Here is a 15,795-nt window from a genome sequence, read left to right as displayed (position 1 = left end):
TACACGTCAATAGGTGGCGTCCTCCGAGCCGGTGAAAATTCATCACTGAATCGATTAAACGTACACGACTGATGGGGTACTCATTTTCCTACTTTTCTATATACATATGGAACCGTTAATGTCGAATGATGAGCAGTTGTTTTCATTACAATAAAAGGAAGCAATTGTTCGACATGTTCGTGTGTTCCAATTAAAGAAGGTTTTCACGGACGGGATATTGTAACCTCCATGTTGATGTTGTGGACTTGACAGTCGTACATCTATCTACAGTACAGTACTCGTTCTGGAATTCGCTCGTTCTGAACGTGGGTCGTGCATGATGGTCTACTCAAATCAGTCTCATCATTGACAGTCGTCGGATGTCACTGGACACTGCCAGGCTTGCTTGGATGGTCCAGCTAGCTTCAAACCGTACAGAAAGGAACTGTGCTACTTCTTTGTATTGATTGTACAACTACATTAACATTAAACTGTAACCTGGTGACAGGAACTCCCTGAATTCTGATGATTTCTTTGTTAATTGGGTCGTCAGTGAGCTGAATATCCGCATACACATTCTGTTCTACAATACAATCTACACAGCTACATGAACCCCTTCCCTTGTACGACTGTTCTTCTCTCTGGACCAGATTTAACCAACCATTGACTGACCATTCTTCTTGTGAAATGGCTTTAGCTGCGAGTGCCATGGAGGAATTTGAACATCAGTTTGCTTCCATCTCAGCTGAAATAACTACTAAAATCAACAAAATACCACAGTTGAGTGGAAGTAAGTTTTAAAAAAGTGTTTATTTTTATAATCATAATAGATGTTAGGATTAAGATCTGCTAGTTGCCACAACATAATCCTCCTACTCTCTCGGGGAGGAGGGTTACATTATCGCAACTAGAGTATTGCTTGAATTTCCATTGGGAAAAGTTTCTGTATGGCGCCACGACTTTTTCATTCGATATGAAATAATATAGGAACTTATTTACCTGATTGATAATGATATATCCCTTTTTGTAAAAATGAGTGAAAAAGTGGTGGCGCTATACCGAAAGTTATCCTTCCATTGTTCAATTGGCTACCTACAAATTGCCTTAACTAAGTCATAACACTGTAGTTAGCATGGTTAGTATCTGCTTCTAATTTTTTATTATTTTGTGAGCAAGTACCGTTTGATGCCTCCTCCACTTTTTGATCATGTCCCCCCTAACATTTTCTGAGCTAAAAAAACTACAAGCTCAAGAATCTTGTTAAAAAAAAAAGAATGTTTATGAGTGCAATGGTGTGTATATGTTCTTGAGTTGAAAGTCGTTATGTTCCATTCAACGAGGCGGAGCAGATGCAGATGCAGATGCAGATGAGCCGAGTTGAATGTAGACTTGATGACAAGTCGTTAGGCGCTGCCTATTTGTCTGCCTTTCATGCAACAGTCACAGTGTGATGTTACACATGCAACAGTCGTAGGTAGTGCGAGGCATCTCTAATTGTGACTGACCCACACACATATACTGGGATCGAGGGTGTGTGTTTTGGGCCCGTAGCTACACCGCGCTGTAACTACACACCCCGCTGTAACTACACACCCCGCTTCACAATTACCGTCTTGACTTCAAGACTAAGTTAAAAGAACAGTGCACAATTTCCTTTCCAAAGACACCAACTTCAACCAATTTGACCCAAAGGTTACTGATTTATGGTCAGTTGAATGTCACAGGTCAGGCGCATTTTGACCGAAATCAACAAGAAAGAGCATGCCGCAGCGCGAAAATCGTTTGTCGGATGGAGCTGAAATTTAAAATTTGAGCTTGTTGAGCCACGATTACCCCATCAACCAAATATGAGCAAATTTGAAGAGGGTAGGGTTTAAAATTGCCTTTTTTTGGGTGATTTGACATGGAATGACCCTATTTGTTTAAATTGTTTTACATAACATCCAAGTAGATCTTTTTGTTCATTAGACTAGAGAGTACAACTTTCACAACACAAACAAAGCGTAGGCTTACAATTTCTAATTGTGGAACTACACCCGTTTCCAGGCCTGTATGTATGCTTCGTTTTTGAAAGGGTAAGGGCACCAAGGCATTTTCTCTTTGGCAAAGGGCACCCTATGAGGAAATTGTAAATTTTTACTGGAACATTTCAAGGGCACCAAGGCAATGGCAAGGGGCAACGGAGGCAATCGCCTCCGTTGCCTCTGTGAAGTATCAGGCCTACGTTTCGTTTGGGTCGGCCTGTTTGACAATGTCAGTTCTGTACAGCTATTTTGAGACACGCGGTTGCCGAATGCATACATGTACATGTATGTTCCTTGCAGTACCACTGCTGTGCTACCAAAGACACGCACAAGCAGTGATGTTTTTTGCTCAGCGTGTAAAAGTACTTTTCGGATGGAACGAAAAATGCACAATGAGTGACTCGCCGTGCAATAGTACTTTTATTTGCTAACACGTGATGGACAATCCTCTAATCAAATGGGAACTTGGGAAGGATCTGCTTGGGTGTTATATAAATGACCCCAATACCATAGTACATAATACCCTTTTCTTTTACAAATGATAAATATGATGATTTTCTTTTTTGTATTCCTTTCTAGATGAGAAAAAACAGCAGAGTAGTTCAGCAGAAAGGCAGCTTGATGAGGCAAGGGAACTGGTAAGTATCAAGGTTGTGGAAATGTGTCAATTTTTACTGTCAATTGAGAAATAGGGCATCCATATTACTCACTTAAATTACAAAATACTCTGAAGTGTTTTGAAATATTACTAGTATACTCCCCATTACTATACCTTAATACCCCATTTACACAGCCCTAAGATGTTACGAAGACCATGCCGATCACCGCGATCTTGAAGATGTATTGAGATGGGACACAATCGCCGTAAAAATCAAGCAATAATGCAAAATAAAGATGCTATGTCAGATTTGTGGCCGATTTGACCCAAAAATGTGGATTTCGATGATTTAGGTATTTTGATGGGGGTCAAGAAAGTAACAAGCTTTCATTCGAGCCATTGCTTGAAAAAGTCCGCCAATAGCAATGTTAAAAAGTGCTCAAAATTATTTTTTGTTGGGATCACGACAATGTATCACGTGACCAATTCTTATGTGTTTTATAAGAAACGTTTTAAATTTTTGTCAGTGTTCCTGACAATTAAAAGTAAAAGTTAAACTTTTTTTTGTTAAAACGGATTATACTCTTTGAAATACCATTCATTAAAAAAAAATCTATTATTAATGTTTGGGACCAAAAATCTGACATAGCATCTCTAAAGACTGCATGCAGCAACATTTTTATTTCAATGCATTTATTTTGTACAAAAGTACTGCTCCACATGTCAACTCTGTTACTCGCTGTCACTAAGATTGCAAGAGGTACATGCGTAGTGTACTCAGTGAACTATGCAATGCACTCCAACATACACTTTTAAAACACATATTTTGTGTCTGTTGCCATATTATGTATTATTATTTATATCGGCAAAAATAATTAGCGTATTGAACGCTTTTGTAAAAAGTACCCGGATGACAGCAATATTGTGTCAGTAAAAGTTCCCGGATGGAGCAATATTGCTTCAATATTGCTCCATCTGGGCATTTTAACAAGTTTCGCTGGTTCCCATATAGTCAAGAGCGCGCGCTCACTGTTGTTAACCAGTGAACGGAGCTGCAGATAATCAACACCAATGACTGCTTCTACTAGACTAGCGGCGCGAGATTCGCTTCGGATTTCCGATGAGGATTTTGAAAAACTTTTGAAGAACAAAGCCGCAGGAAACACAAGGCTACAAAACAAGCAGTTCATGTTTTGAGAGCTTACCTGACGGAAAGTAATCTTCCAACGAATTTAGAGTAGATAAGCTGGTGTTTTGTCAAAAATTTTTAATTCAATTTGAAAATCTGGAATCAGGTGAGCCAAAATAGGTAGTGTTGCTTTGATCAAGTTCTCAGCCAGATATAAATAATAATAATATTGGATAGCTTTTTTCGGGGGACATAAGAATATATTGCACGAGCTACATGTATGACCATGCTGCACTTGTCTTCGACTTGTGCAATATTGTCATAGCTTGTGCAATATATTATTGTATCCCCCTCAAAGCCATCCAATATTATATAATTATCCCGTCTCCTGTTATCACTTCTTAACTGTGCTTACAAATCTATCTGAACATCAATATTTGTTTCTTTATGACACAGTTAGAGCAGATGGACCTCGAGATTCGAAGCATTCCATCAACAGATCGTCAGAGATACAGTACACGATTGCGAAGCTATGAGACTGAACTCACCAGACTAGAAAAAGATCTGGTAATATGCTTAATTAATATCAGACTTGTATGCTAAGCTTGGGCGATATCAATTTATTATATTCACGATATATCGCTGACAATATATCGCGATATTTGATATAATCGCGATTAATTAAATTTGACATCATCAGTCTTCAAACTCCCAGTGAAAGTTGTAGAAGAGACAGTCGTATCATAAGAGAGGTGTTCTAATGACCTATTCTTCTCGTTTTACTCCAAACCTATGGGGTGCAAGATGTCTCAGCTAGGAAATACATCGCGATATTGTGCTTGATCGATATTGCGATTTCGATTAAAACCAAATCGATCCGATATCGAAATCGTTTCCAAATTAATATCGCGATATTCGATAATATCGTGGTACCGCCCAAGCTTATTGTACATGTATGCAAACCCCTGACAACAAAACATGACAGTTTAGTGTGCCACTCTAAGTTGCTCTTAATATTTTTTTCTTTGTATGGTCGAGTAGACACCACAGATAGCAGTTAACATTGTTAATAACAATTTTACTCTTACAAAAAGAGAATTGTAGTCCAGAATGCACTGCTTCACATGTCTTTAAAAAAAAGGCTAATATTTAAGTGATATTTAGCGACCTGTTAATATCACTGGTTGCTAGAATGGCTAGTATGGTAGAGTTTTACACAATTACATTTAAACAGCCAATAAAGGATGATCTCAAATCGTCCTAAGTCTCAAGATTAAAGGCAGTGGATACTATTGGTAATTGTCAAAGACCAGTCTTCTCACTTGGTGTATCTCAACATATGCATAAAATAACAAACCTGTGAAAATCTGAGCTCGATTGGTCGTCGGAGTAAGTTGCGAGATAACTATAATAATGGAAGAAAAAACACTCTTGTCACACGAAGTTGTGTGCTTTAAGATGCTTGATTTCGAGACCTCAAATTCTTAACTTGAGGAAAACTACGTCACTTCACAGGGAGCTGTTTCTCACAATGTTTTATACTACAGTGTATCAACCTCTTTCCATAACTCGTCAAAAAGACCGGTTTTATGCTAATAATTATTTTGACTCATTACCAATAGTGTCCACTGCCTTTAATCCCAAGTTAGGAAGAGTTTGGTGAAATCGACGGCTGAGCACTAAAAACTTAAGAAATCGTAGCACTGAGTGGTTAATGAAGCGTAGCCTTTGTCAAGTGGTTTTGTTTATTTACGCAGAGGAAAGCCAAGATTGCATTCCGAGATGGAGAAGCATCGAGAGATGAGCTTCTTGGACTTGATGATGGGAGACAATCAGAAGATCAGGTCAGTACATGTAAATGAGGTTAAACAATTAATTTATTTTGGCTAAGTATGAAAACAACTTAATGCCTTTTCACACCATCAGCCTTCGATGGATCCCTGTCTAACCTTATCCGGATAGGGTCCGTGCCGGTTCGGTAAAATTTTAACACGGATACAAACAGCTTCGCTTTCACACTAGCTCTGCGCAAAATCAGCTTTTTGGTTACATGGTAACTTTCAATCCTGTTGTGTTCACGAGATATTCAGTCTAATTTGAACTGGTTTTAATATGAATAACTACTTGCATTCCTAAGATACTATTAACAAACAGTAAACTGCAGGAACAACCAAGTGAAAATCTCTTTTGTGGGAGTGTTTGCTCTGACAAAGAGCCAGTGTTGTCTTTGAACAGTATACTCTGCTCGTCTTCAGGAGAACGGAGCAAACATAGTAAACACTCTCTCAAAAGAGATTGTCACGTAGTTGTTCCCTCGAGTTGACTTTTTATACTTTCATCTACTTTTCAACATCATGCAAAGCTTCAAACAAAACTTGCTTTCATCCTTGTTTTTAGAGACTTGTTTATCTTTTTTTGTCCCTTTTCGTTTTATATTTAGAGAGCAAGATTACTGGATAACACTGAGAGGTTAGAGCGTTCAGGCAAGAAGCTGGACGCTGGTTACAAGATGACTGTAGAAACAGGTATGTCACGCCACAACTGTTTACAAGACTGCGACAAAGCAAGGGTTCAAATTGTGTATCTGTCCTTGTTCTATAAGATCCATCTATCTAGGAGTGGGAAGGGTTCAACGACCAGTGTAGGTGTATGTCCTTGTTCCATAAGATCCATCTATCTAGGAGTGGGAAGGGTTCAACTCCAGTGTAGGTGTATGTCCTTGTTCCATAAGATCCATCTATCTAGGAGTAGGAAAGGTTCAACTCCAGTGTGGGTGTATGTCCTTGTTCCATAAGATCCATCTATCTAGGAGTGGGAAAGGTTCAACTCTAGTGTGGGTGTATGTCCTTGTTCCATAAGATCCATCTATCTAGGAGTGGGAAAGGTTCAACTCCAGTGTAGGTGTATGTCCTTGTTACATAAGATCCATCTATCTAGGAATGGAAAAGGTTCAACTCCAGTGTAGAGATATGTCCTTGTTCCATAAGATCCATCTATCTAGGAGTGGGAAAGGTTCAACTCCAGTGTAGGTGTATGTCCTTGTTCCAGAAGATCCATCTACCTAGGAGTGGGAAGGGTTCAACTCCAGTGTAGGTGTATGTCCTTGTTCCATAAGACCCATCTACCTAGGAGTAGGAAAGGTTCAACTTCAGTGAAGGTGTATGTCCTTGTTCCATAAGATCCATCTATCTAGGAGTGGGAAAGGTTCAACTCCAGTGTAGGTGTATGTCCTTGTTCCATTAGATCCATCTATCTAGGAGTGGGAAAGGTTCAACTTCAGTGTAGGTGTATGTCCTTGTTCTATAAGATCCATCTATCTAGGAATGGGAAAGGTTCAACTCCAATGTAGGTGTATGTCCTTGTTTCATAAGATCCATCTATCTAGGAGTAGGAAAGGTTCAACTCCAATGTAGGTGTATGTCCTTGTTTCATAAGATCCATCTATCTAGGAGTAGGAAAGGTTCAACTCCAATGTAGGTGTATGTCCTTGTTTCATAAGATCCATCTATCTATCTAGGAGTAGGAAAGGTTCAACTCCAATGTAGGTGTATGCCTTGTTCCATAAGATCCATCTATCTAGGAGTGGGAAGGGTTCAACTCCAGTGTAGGTGTATGTCCTTGTTTCATAAGATCCATCTATCTAGGAGTGGGAAAGGTTCAACTCCAGTGTAGGTGTATGTCCTTGTTCCATTAGATCCATCTATCTAGGAGTGGGAAGGGTTCAACCCCAGTGTAGGTGTATGTCCTTGTTCCATAAGATCCATCTATCTAGGAGTGGGAAAGGTTCAACTCCAGTGTAGGTGTATGTCCTTGTTCCATTAGATCCATCTATCTAGGAGTGGGAAGGGTTCAACTCCAGTGTAGGTGTATGTCCTTGTTCCATAAGATCCATCTATCTAGGAGTGGGAAAGGTTCAACTCCAGTATAGGTGTATGTCCTTGTTCCATAAGATCCATCTATCTAGGAGTGGGAAGGGTTCAACTCCAATGTAGGTGTATGTCCTTGTTCCATAAGATCCATCTATCTAGGAGTGGGAAAGGTTCAACTTCAGTGTAGGTGTATGTGTTTGTTCCATAAGATCCATCTATCTAGGACTGGGAAAGGTTCAACTCCAGTGTAGGTGTATGTCCTTGTTCCATAAGATCCATCTATCTAGGGGTGGGAAGGGTTCAACTCCAGTGTAGGTGTATGTCCTTGTTCCATAAGATCCATCTATCTAGGAGTGGGAAAGGTTCAACTTCAGTGTAGGTGTATGTGTTTGTTCCATAAGATCCATCTATCTAGGACTGGGAAAGGTTCAACTCCAGTGTAGGTGTATGTCCTTGTTCCATAAGATCCATCTATCTAGGAGTGGGAAAGGTTCAACTTCAGTGTAGGTGTATGTCCTTGTTCCATTAGATCCATCTATCTAGGAGTAGGAAAGGTTCAACTCCAGTGTGGGTGCATGTCCTTGTTCCATAAGATCCATCTATCTAGGAGTGGGAAAGGTTCAACTCCAGTGTAGGTGTATGTCCTTGTTACATAAGATCCATCTATCTAGGAATGGAAAAGGTTCAACTCCAGTGTAGAGATATGTCCTTGTTCCATAAGATCCATCTATCTAGGAGTGGGAAAGGTTCAACTCCAGTGTAGGTGTATGTCCTTGTTCCAGAAGATCCATCTACCTAGGAGTGGGAAGGGTTCAACTCCAGTGTAGGTGTATGTCCTTGTTCCATAAGACCCATCTACCTAGGAGTAGGAAAGGTTCAACTTCAGTGAAGGTGTATGTCCTTGTTCCATAAGATCCATCTATCTAGGAGTGGGAAAGGTTCAACTCCAGTGTAGGTGTATGTCCTTGTTCCATTAGATCCATCTATCTAGGAGTGGGAAAGGTTCAACTCCAGTGTAGGTGTATGTCCTTGTTCCATAAGACCCATCTACCTAGGAGTAGGAAAGGTTCAACTCCAGTGTAGGTGTATGTCCTTGTTCTATAAGATCCATCTATCTAGGAATGGGAAAGGTTCAACTCCAGTGCAGATGTATGTCCTTGTTCCATAAGATCCATCTATCTAGGAGTGGGAAAGGTTCAACTCCAGTGTAGGTGTATGTCCTTGTTCCATAAGATCCATCTATCTAGGAGTGGGAAAGGTTTAACTCCAATGTAAGTGTATGTCCTTGTTCCATAAGATCCATCTATCTAGGAGTGGGAAAGGTTCAACTCCAGTGTAGGTGTATTTCCTTGTTCCATAAGATCCATCTTTCTAGGAGTGGGAAAGGTTCCTTTCCCAGGAGTGGGAAAGGTTCAACTCTAGTGTAGGTGTATGTCCTTGTTCCATAAGATCCATCTATCTAGGAGTGGGAAAGGTTCAACTCCAGTGTAGGTATATGTCCTTGTTTCATAAGACCCATCTATCTAGGAGTGGGAAAGGTTCAACTCCAGTGTAGGTGTATGTCCTTGTTCCATAAGATCCATCTATCTAGGAGTAGGAAAGGTTCAACTCCAATGTAGGTGTATGTCCTTGTTTCATAAGATCCATCTATCTAGGAGTAGGAAAGGTTCAACTCCAATGTAGGTGTATGTCCTTGTTTCATAAGATCCATCTATCTAGGAGTAGGAAAGGTTCAACTCCAATGTAGGTGTATGTCCTTGTTTCATAAGATCCATCTATCTAGGAGTAGGAAAGGTTCAACTCCAATGTAGGTGTATGTCCTTGTTTCATAAGATCCATCTATCTAGGAGTAGGAAAGGTTCAACTCCAATGTAGGTGTATGCCTTGTTCCATAAGATCCATCTATCTAGGAGTGGGAAGGGTTCAACTCCAGTGTAGGTGTATGTCCTTGTTTCATAAGATCCATCTATCTAGGAGTGGGAAGGGTTCAACTCCAATGTAGGTGTATGTCCTTGTTCCATAAGATCCATCTATCTAGGAGTGGGGAAGGTTCAACTCCAGTATAGGTGTATGTCCTTGTTCCATAAGATCCATCTATCTAGGAGTGGGAAGGGTTCAACTCCAATGTAGGTGTATGTCCTTGTTCCATAAGATCCATCTATCTAGGAGTGGGAAAGGTTCAACTCCAGTATAGGTGTGTCTGTCTGTCTTCCTCCATGGTTTGTCCTATTTATGAGTTAGGAATGGTTTATTTTAAAGCAAATATCTGGTATTGTGGAAACTTCATGCAGTAGATCCTATTCATTTTTGTTTCTCTGTTTGTTCAGGGCAATTGATCCTTAAAGGCAGTGGACACTATTGGTAATTGTCAAAGACTAGCCTTCACAGTTGGTGTATCTCAACTTATGCATTAAAATAACAAACCTGTGAAGATTTGAGCTCAATCGGTCATCGAACTTGCGAGATAATAATGAAAGAAAAAAACATCCTTTTTGCATACATTTAGATGGTTGATTATGAGACCTCAAGTTCTAAATTTGAGGTCTCGAAATAAAATCTGTGGAAAATTACTTCTTTCTCGAAAACTACGTCACTTCAGAGGGAGCCATTTCTCACAATGTTTTATACCATCAACCTCTCCCCATTACTCGTCACCAAGAAAGGTTTTATGCTAATAGTTATTTTGAGTAAATACCAACTGCCGTAAAAGCTTTGAATGTGTGTGCAGTGCCTCGTTCACAGTTGGACATCTGAGCTTTTTCAATTAATACGTCACCAAAGTCCTGTAGGCCTACGTGTCTACCGACAGCTTGCAACATTTACAACCTTCAAACTTATTACCAGGCATCTGATATCTGGTTTATGAAAGGTTTGCAGTTCAACTCCCAGTTGAAGATGCTATGTCAGATTTTGGGCCCCAAGCATTAAAAAATAGATTTTTTGGGAGTGAATGGTATTTCAAAGAGTATAACCCGCTCTAACGAAAAAAAGTTAAACTTTTACTTTTAATGGTCAGGAACCATGACAAAAATGTTAAACTTTTCTTATAAAAAACATAAGAATTGGTCACGTGATATATTGTCTGGATCCCGACAAAAACTAATTTTAAGCACTTTATTTCACTGCTACTAATAATTGGCGGACTTACTCGAGCAATGGCTCAAATGCAAGCTTGTAACTTTCTCGACCCCCATCAAAATTGAATGTTAAATCAAAATTTTGGGGTCAAATCGGCCACAAATCTAACACAGCATTTTTAAAACTATTAGCTAACTACTTGTTCATTGTACTACATATTTTACAATGATTTGTCTTATTTATTTTGCCTCTTAGAGCAACTTGGACAAGGCATCCTTGACAATCTACAACGAGACCGTGAAAAAATACAAAGATCAAGAGCCAGAGTAAGTGAGAAGGAAATTGCCTGTAAATGTGACAACATCAGGGCCCAATTTCATAGAGCTGCTAAGCACAAAAATTTGCTTAGAATGAAATTTCTTCCTTGATGAAAACAGGATTACCAACCAAATTTCCATGTGATTTTAAGGATAAGCAAACAAAAGCTGAATACCAGTAACAAGCACTATGTACCAAATGGAAACTTGGCTAGTAATCCTGTTTTTATCAGGGAAGAACTTTCATGCTTAGCAAACTTTTGTGCTTAGCAGCTCTATGAAATTGGGCCCTGTTCTCTCGCCATAATCCACCAATCAGATGCTCCAACTGGAGGGTGGTATAAAAACCTACATACTACTTCCTCTGTTTTTATTGCAGAGTGCGTCTTGTGAGTGTCAATGCTTCACACTCCGTATAGGAACAGTACAAAATAACACTCTAAACTTTGTGTGTGTACATGCTGTTTTTCGCAAAATAACGTTAGGAAATTTTAAATTTTGCACGTTGCGCGAGAGACTGGAAGATAAATTCATTATAACATACGCTCTCATGGAATATAAAATATAATAGCGTCCAGTTCTCATATGGGACGCAGAAGCGCCATATTTTTCCGTATTCCACTCGTGCTTGTGTGATACCTTATGTTAAAACACCCCTTTTAAACATTCTGCCTTTTCATTGGTTTAGAGCGCATCACATGATATGTCTTAGTTTTATTAGACGATGGCCATGTGATAGTGCATCGTTTGCCGTTTGATAGTGCAGGGAGGCGTAGTTTTAACGATAGCACTCGAAGCAGTCAATGTTTGTATAATATGTCATTTTGGTTCCCTTTTTGTAATGGCCTTTGTTTGTATAAAGTAGGAGATGTTATTGGTCAATTCCAGCTGATCAATCCTGTAAGGGTAAAAGATTTTTGAAGATTTTCACACTTCTAATCCATCCTTTTCATTAACGGATTTGGGTACTTTTTCAAAATGTCCATAGATTTACATTAAACTTACAGGGTTTGAAGATAATGATAGTGGAAAGCTACCCTTCAAATCTTACTTACTGAGATGCTGTAGTTTTTGAAAAATTAGTAAAACAATGTCATGAAAATATGTTTGTATAGGATTAAAGGCAGTGGACACTTTTGTACAATGTAGTTACTTAAAATAATTATTAGCATAAAACCTTTCCTGGTGACGAGTGATGGGGAGAGGTTGATGGTATAAAAAATTGTGAGAAACGGCTCCCTCTGAAGTGCCATAGTTTTTGAGAATAAACAGTTTTTCACGAATTTGGTTGCAGAACCTCAGATTTAGAACTTGAGGTCTCGAAATCAACCATCTAAACGCACACAACTTCGTGTGACAAGGGTGTTTTTTTCTTTCATTATTATATCGCAACTTTGATGACCGATTGAGCTCAAATTTTCACAGGTTTGTTATTTTATGCATTTGTTGAGATACAACAACTGTGAAGGCTAGTCTTTGACAATTACCAATAGTGTCCACTGCCTTTAACAGTAAATGTGCTGATCTAATTTGTAAAAACAAAAAAGTAAACAAATAATTCTCATCAACAATGTCATTCAAGCAATGAGGTAGTGAAATTGCTACTGACATGACTAATGGCCGAAATGTTTGTCTACTTTCTTCACAGTTACGAGAGACTGATGCTGGTGTTGGGCAAAGCTCCAGAGTTTTGAGTGCAATGATGCGTAGGTAATTTTTAGTTGTTCCTTTTTCCTGATTCAACCAGGGTCCAATTTCATAGCGCTGCTTAACAGTAAGCAAATCTTCGTGCTTACTGTAGCAGAAAAATTTGCTTAAGCCTTGGTGTATTTTACAGGAAAGCAGAACAATTGTGCGACCATATTGCAGGTTTACCGTGGATTTGCATTGTGATGACATTTTTTTTTGTGCGGTAAGCACCGGAAGGTTAGCATGCCTTTCCGTGTGCTTACGGTTAGCAGCGCTATGAAATAGAAATCGCACAGTAAGCACAAAATCAGCCGCTAAGCAGCGATATGAAATTGGGCCCAGTTGTTTGTTATCTATTGTTACTGGTAGGCAAGAATTCAAATGTTACACTATCAATTGCAACTAAAAGTGTTCATTTATGAATTTAGATACTCCCTTTGGTCATTGTTTGAATAAACAATTACATCACTGCAGTGATGAAAAATAGTCAGCTCATGTATTAATATCATGAGGCAAAAATATTTGTTTCTGACGCCCTTTCAGATATGATCTTTCGCTGTCACTTCCTTAAAGGTCAAGTAACCCACGCCACGTACAACAAATTTCCCTTGTTTTATGTAGGTCTATTGTCAAGGACATATATGACTACAAAGTATTTTTTATTTATTTTTTATTTGAACAATCATCTGGAAAAAAATTGTTCAGATAAAGAAAAATGTTTTAATGAAATGTAAACAAATATATTGAAAAACAATCAGGCCTTGCATCTTTGATAAAACCCTTATTTTGATTTTTGTGTGTTTGTGATTTTGCAGGATAATTCAGAATCGTATTTTGATGGTGTTCCTGGCTGTCATCTTCCTGGTTGTTATTGTCCTCGTTATTTATTTCATCGCAACCAAGAAATAGTTTCCCGATGGTCTACAGAGATTCTCCACAATCCCACCAGAAAACAATGACTTGTGCGTCACATTGTAATCAAATATGCATGTCTTGGGCATATTTGAGAATTGGACAAGGTAAAGTACCTAGTTTTTGAATGAGTTGACAGAGAGCAGGCTATTTGAAGCATGCCTTGTAGTGCAATTTACTGCACCCAGGGTCAGTGCGAGTATTCATGCACAGTGGAGTTTTCTATTTCTTTCTAAAATAGAAGCTCCAGTGGTAACCAAACAAGGTTAGTTTTACTGTGAAACAAGTGATATCCATTAAAGACACTGGACACTATTGGTAATTGTCAAAGACTAGTCTTCACAGTTGGTGTATCTCAACATATGCATAAAATAACAAACCTGTGAAAATTTGAGCTCAATCGGTCATCAAAGTTCCGAGATAGCAATGAAAGAAAAAAATACCCTTGTCACACGAAGTTGTGTACGTTTAGATGGTTGATTTCGAGACCTCAAGTTCTAAATCTGAAGTCTCGAAATCAAATTCGTGGAAAATTACTTCTTTCTCAAAAACTATGTCAGTTCAGAGGGAGCTGTTTCTCACAATGTATTATACCATCAACATCTCCCCATTACTCGTCACCAAGAAAGGTTTATGCTAATAATCATTTTGAGTAATTACCGATAGTGTCCACTGCCTTTAACAATACATTAGGACAATAACCTTAGATAATGTATAGAATTCAAACATACATGTATGATTAGGACCAGAGCTTTGTAGTAACCATGCGAGTCGCGTGCGTATTTGAACATGAGACCTTTTAAAATGCACAAGTTTGTTTCCTTCACGTAGTAAAGCAATATAAATTGAACCAAAGTCCCAAAAGTTATTGAATTATGCGTGAGACTTGCAGGGTCTCTTCCGATATTATGGCTCTGACTCTGACTAATCCAATAGTTTGTTTATGTAGAATTGTGAAGTCAGTGTGGAAAGCAATCAAAATTCTTGGGTTAAAAGTGTTTGGTTTTTGTAATCGTTCGATTGTTTTAGTTCACCGAAATGAAGATGTAAAATTGACCTGTACAAATATTATTTCACAAAGTTGTAGCTTTTTTGAACGGTTATGTCTACGCATGAAGAAAAATCAGTATTTGAAAAACACAATTTGAGAAATGTTTTGTGCATGAATTGTTTCTCAGATTGACCATTAACTTGTTGAATCCCTTCTCTCTTACCAAAATGATCAACAACAGTGTACATTTTGTAGGTGTTCTTGACAATTAAGTGCATCCAGGAACCAATATTATTTTTCCTATGAACTTCTTGATACCTGCGCATGCGCAATCAATGATTTATTCTAAGCCATGCCTACCATGCGTGTGGCCTGTAAGTGTCTTGAAATGTTTGAGGCGAAACATAAACAAATCTACTGACTGGCCCAATAAAAATGTCACAAAACTTATGCAAATATAATGTTACATTTTCATGGGACAATCTTGCAGTAGAAAGGCCACACATTCTAAAAATAAAACAAGAAAAGTGGAGGTAATACTGTCAGAAAAACCTATATAATATAACCTGGTATAAACATGAACTCTTATAAAAGCGTAGACCATAGATACATCGGCTCATCAGTACATATAGTGATTATTTTTTAATGAGCATTGGAACTTAAGTAATATTGTCTGAAGAACCTATATAACGTACATGGTTAACAAATTTAAAGGCAGTGAAAATAAGTAAAATTGTCAGATAGCTTTGAAGGCAGTGGACACTATTGGTAATTACTCAAAATAGTTATTAGCATAAAACCTATCTTGGTGATGGGTAATGGGGAGATGTTGATGGTATAAAACAATGTGAACTTGTCAATTTTTGCTTGAAAAAGTCTTGTGATGTTTTCAGTTTTTGTTTGAAAAAGTCTACAAGGCTATAGCCTTGTGAACTTGTCAAATTTTGCTTGAAAAAGTCTACAAGGCTTTAGCCTTGTGAAACTTGTCAATTTTTGCTTGAAAAAGTCTGCCTTGTGAACTTGTCAAATTTTGCTTGAAAAAGTCTACAAGGCTATAGCCTTGTGAACTTGTCAATTTTTGCTTGAAAAAGTCTTGTGATGTTTTCGGTTTTTGTTTGAAAAAGTCTACAAGGTGAAGCCTTGTGATTTTATCAGTTTTTGCTTGAAAAAGTCAACAAGGCTTTTAGCCTTGTGAACTTGTCAATTTTT

At 38.4% G+C, this 15,795-nt stretch overlaps 1 protein-coding gene across 2 annotated transcripts; it reads left to right on the top strand.

Moving 5' to 3' along the window:
* Positions 1-43: 43 nt before the first annotated feature.
* On the top strand, positions 44-15,558 carry LOC139953113 (vesicle transport through interaction with t-SNAREs homolog 1A-like). Of its 2 annotated transcripts, none has more exons than XM_071952527.1 (8): positions 44-769; positions 2,583-2,641; positions 4,187-4,297; positions 5,488-5,574; positions 6,171-6,255; positions 10,933-11,003; positions 12,643-12,704; positions 13,499-15,558. In XM_071952527.1, exons 1-8 carry the CDS (start codon positions 667-669, stop codon positions 13,590-13,592), a joined length of 672 nt encoding a protein of 223 aa, XP_071808628.1. In that variant the 5' UTR covers positions 44-666; the 3' UTR covers positions 13,593-15,558. The 2 variants fall into 2 exon arrangements, with proteins under 2 accessions (XP_071808628.1, XP_071808629.1); XM_071952528.1 differs by having other exon boundaries at positions 12,643-12,700; positions 13,499-15,557.
* Positions 15,559-15,795: the final 237 nt, after the last annotated feature.

This window comes from Asterias amurensis, chromosome 21 (assembly GCF_032118995.1).
Source record: "Asterias amurensis chromosome 21, ASM3211899v1".
Taxonomy (NCBI): domain Eukaryota; kingdom Metazoa; phylum Echinodermata; class Asteroidea; order Forcipulatida; family Asteriidae; genus Asterias; species Asterias amurensis.
The sequence above is the reverse complement of the archived record's forward strand: the minus strand, read 5'-3'. Positions and strand labels throughout refer to the sequence as shown.

Coding starts and splice junctions, on each gene's coding strand:
- LOC139953113 (XM_071952527.1), top strand. CDS start 667: ATGGCTTTAGCTGCGAGTGCCATGGAGGAATTTGAACATCAGTTTGCT. Junction 770..2,582: donor AATACCACAGTTGAGTGGAA/GTAAGTTTTAAA, acceptor ATTCCTTTCTAG/ATGAGAAAAAACAGCAGAGT. Junction 6,256..10,932: donor CAAGATGACTGTAGAAACAG/GTATGTCACGCC, acceptor TTTGCCTCTTAG/AGCAACTTGGACAAGGCATC.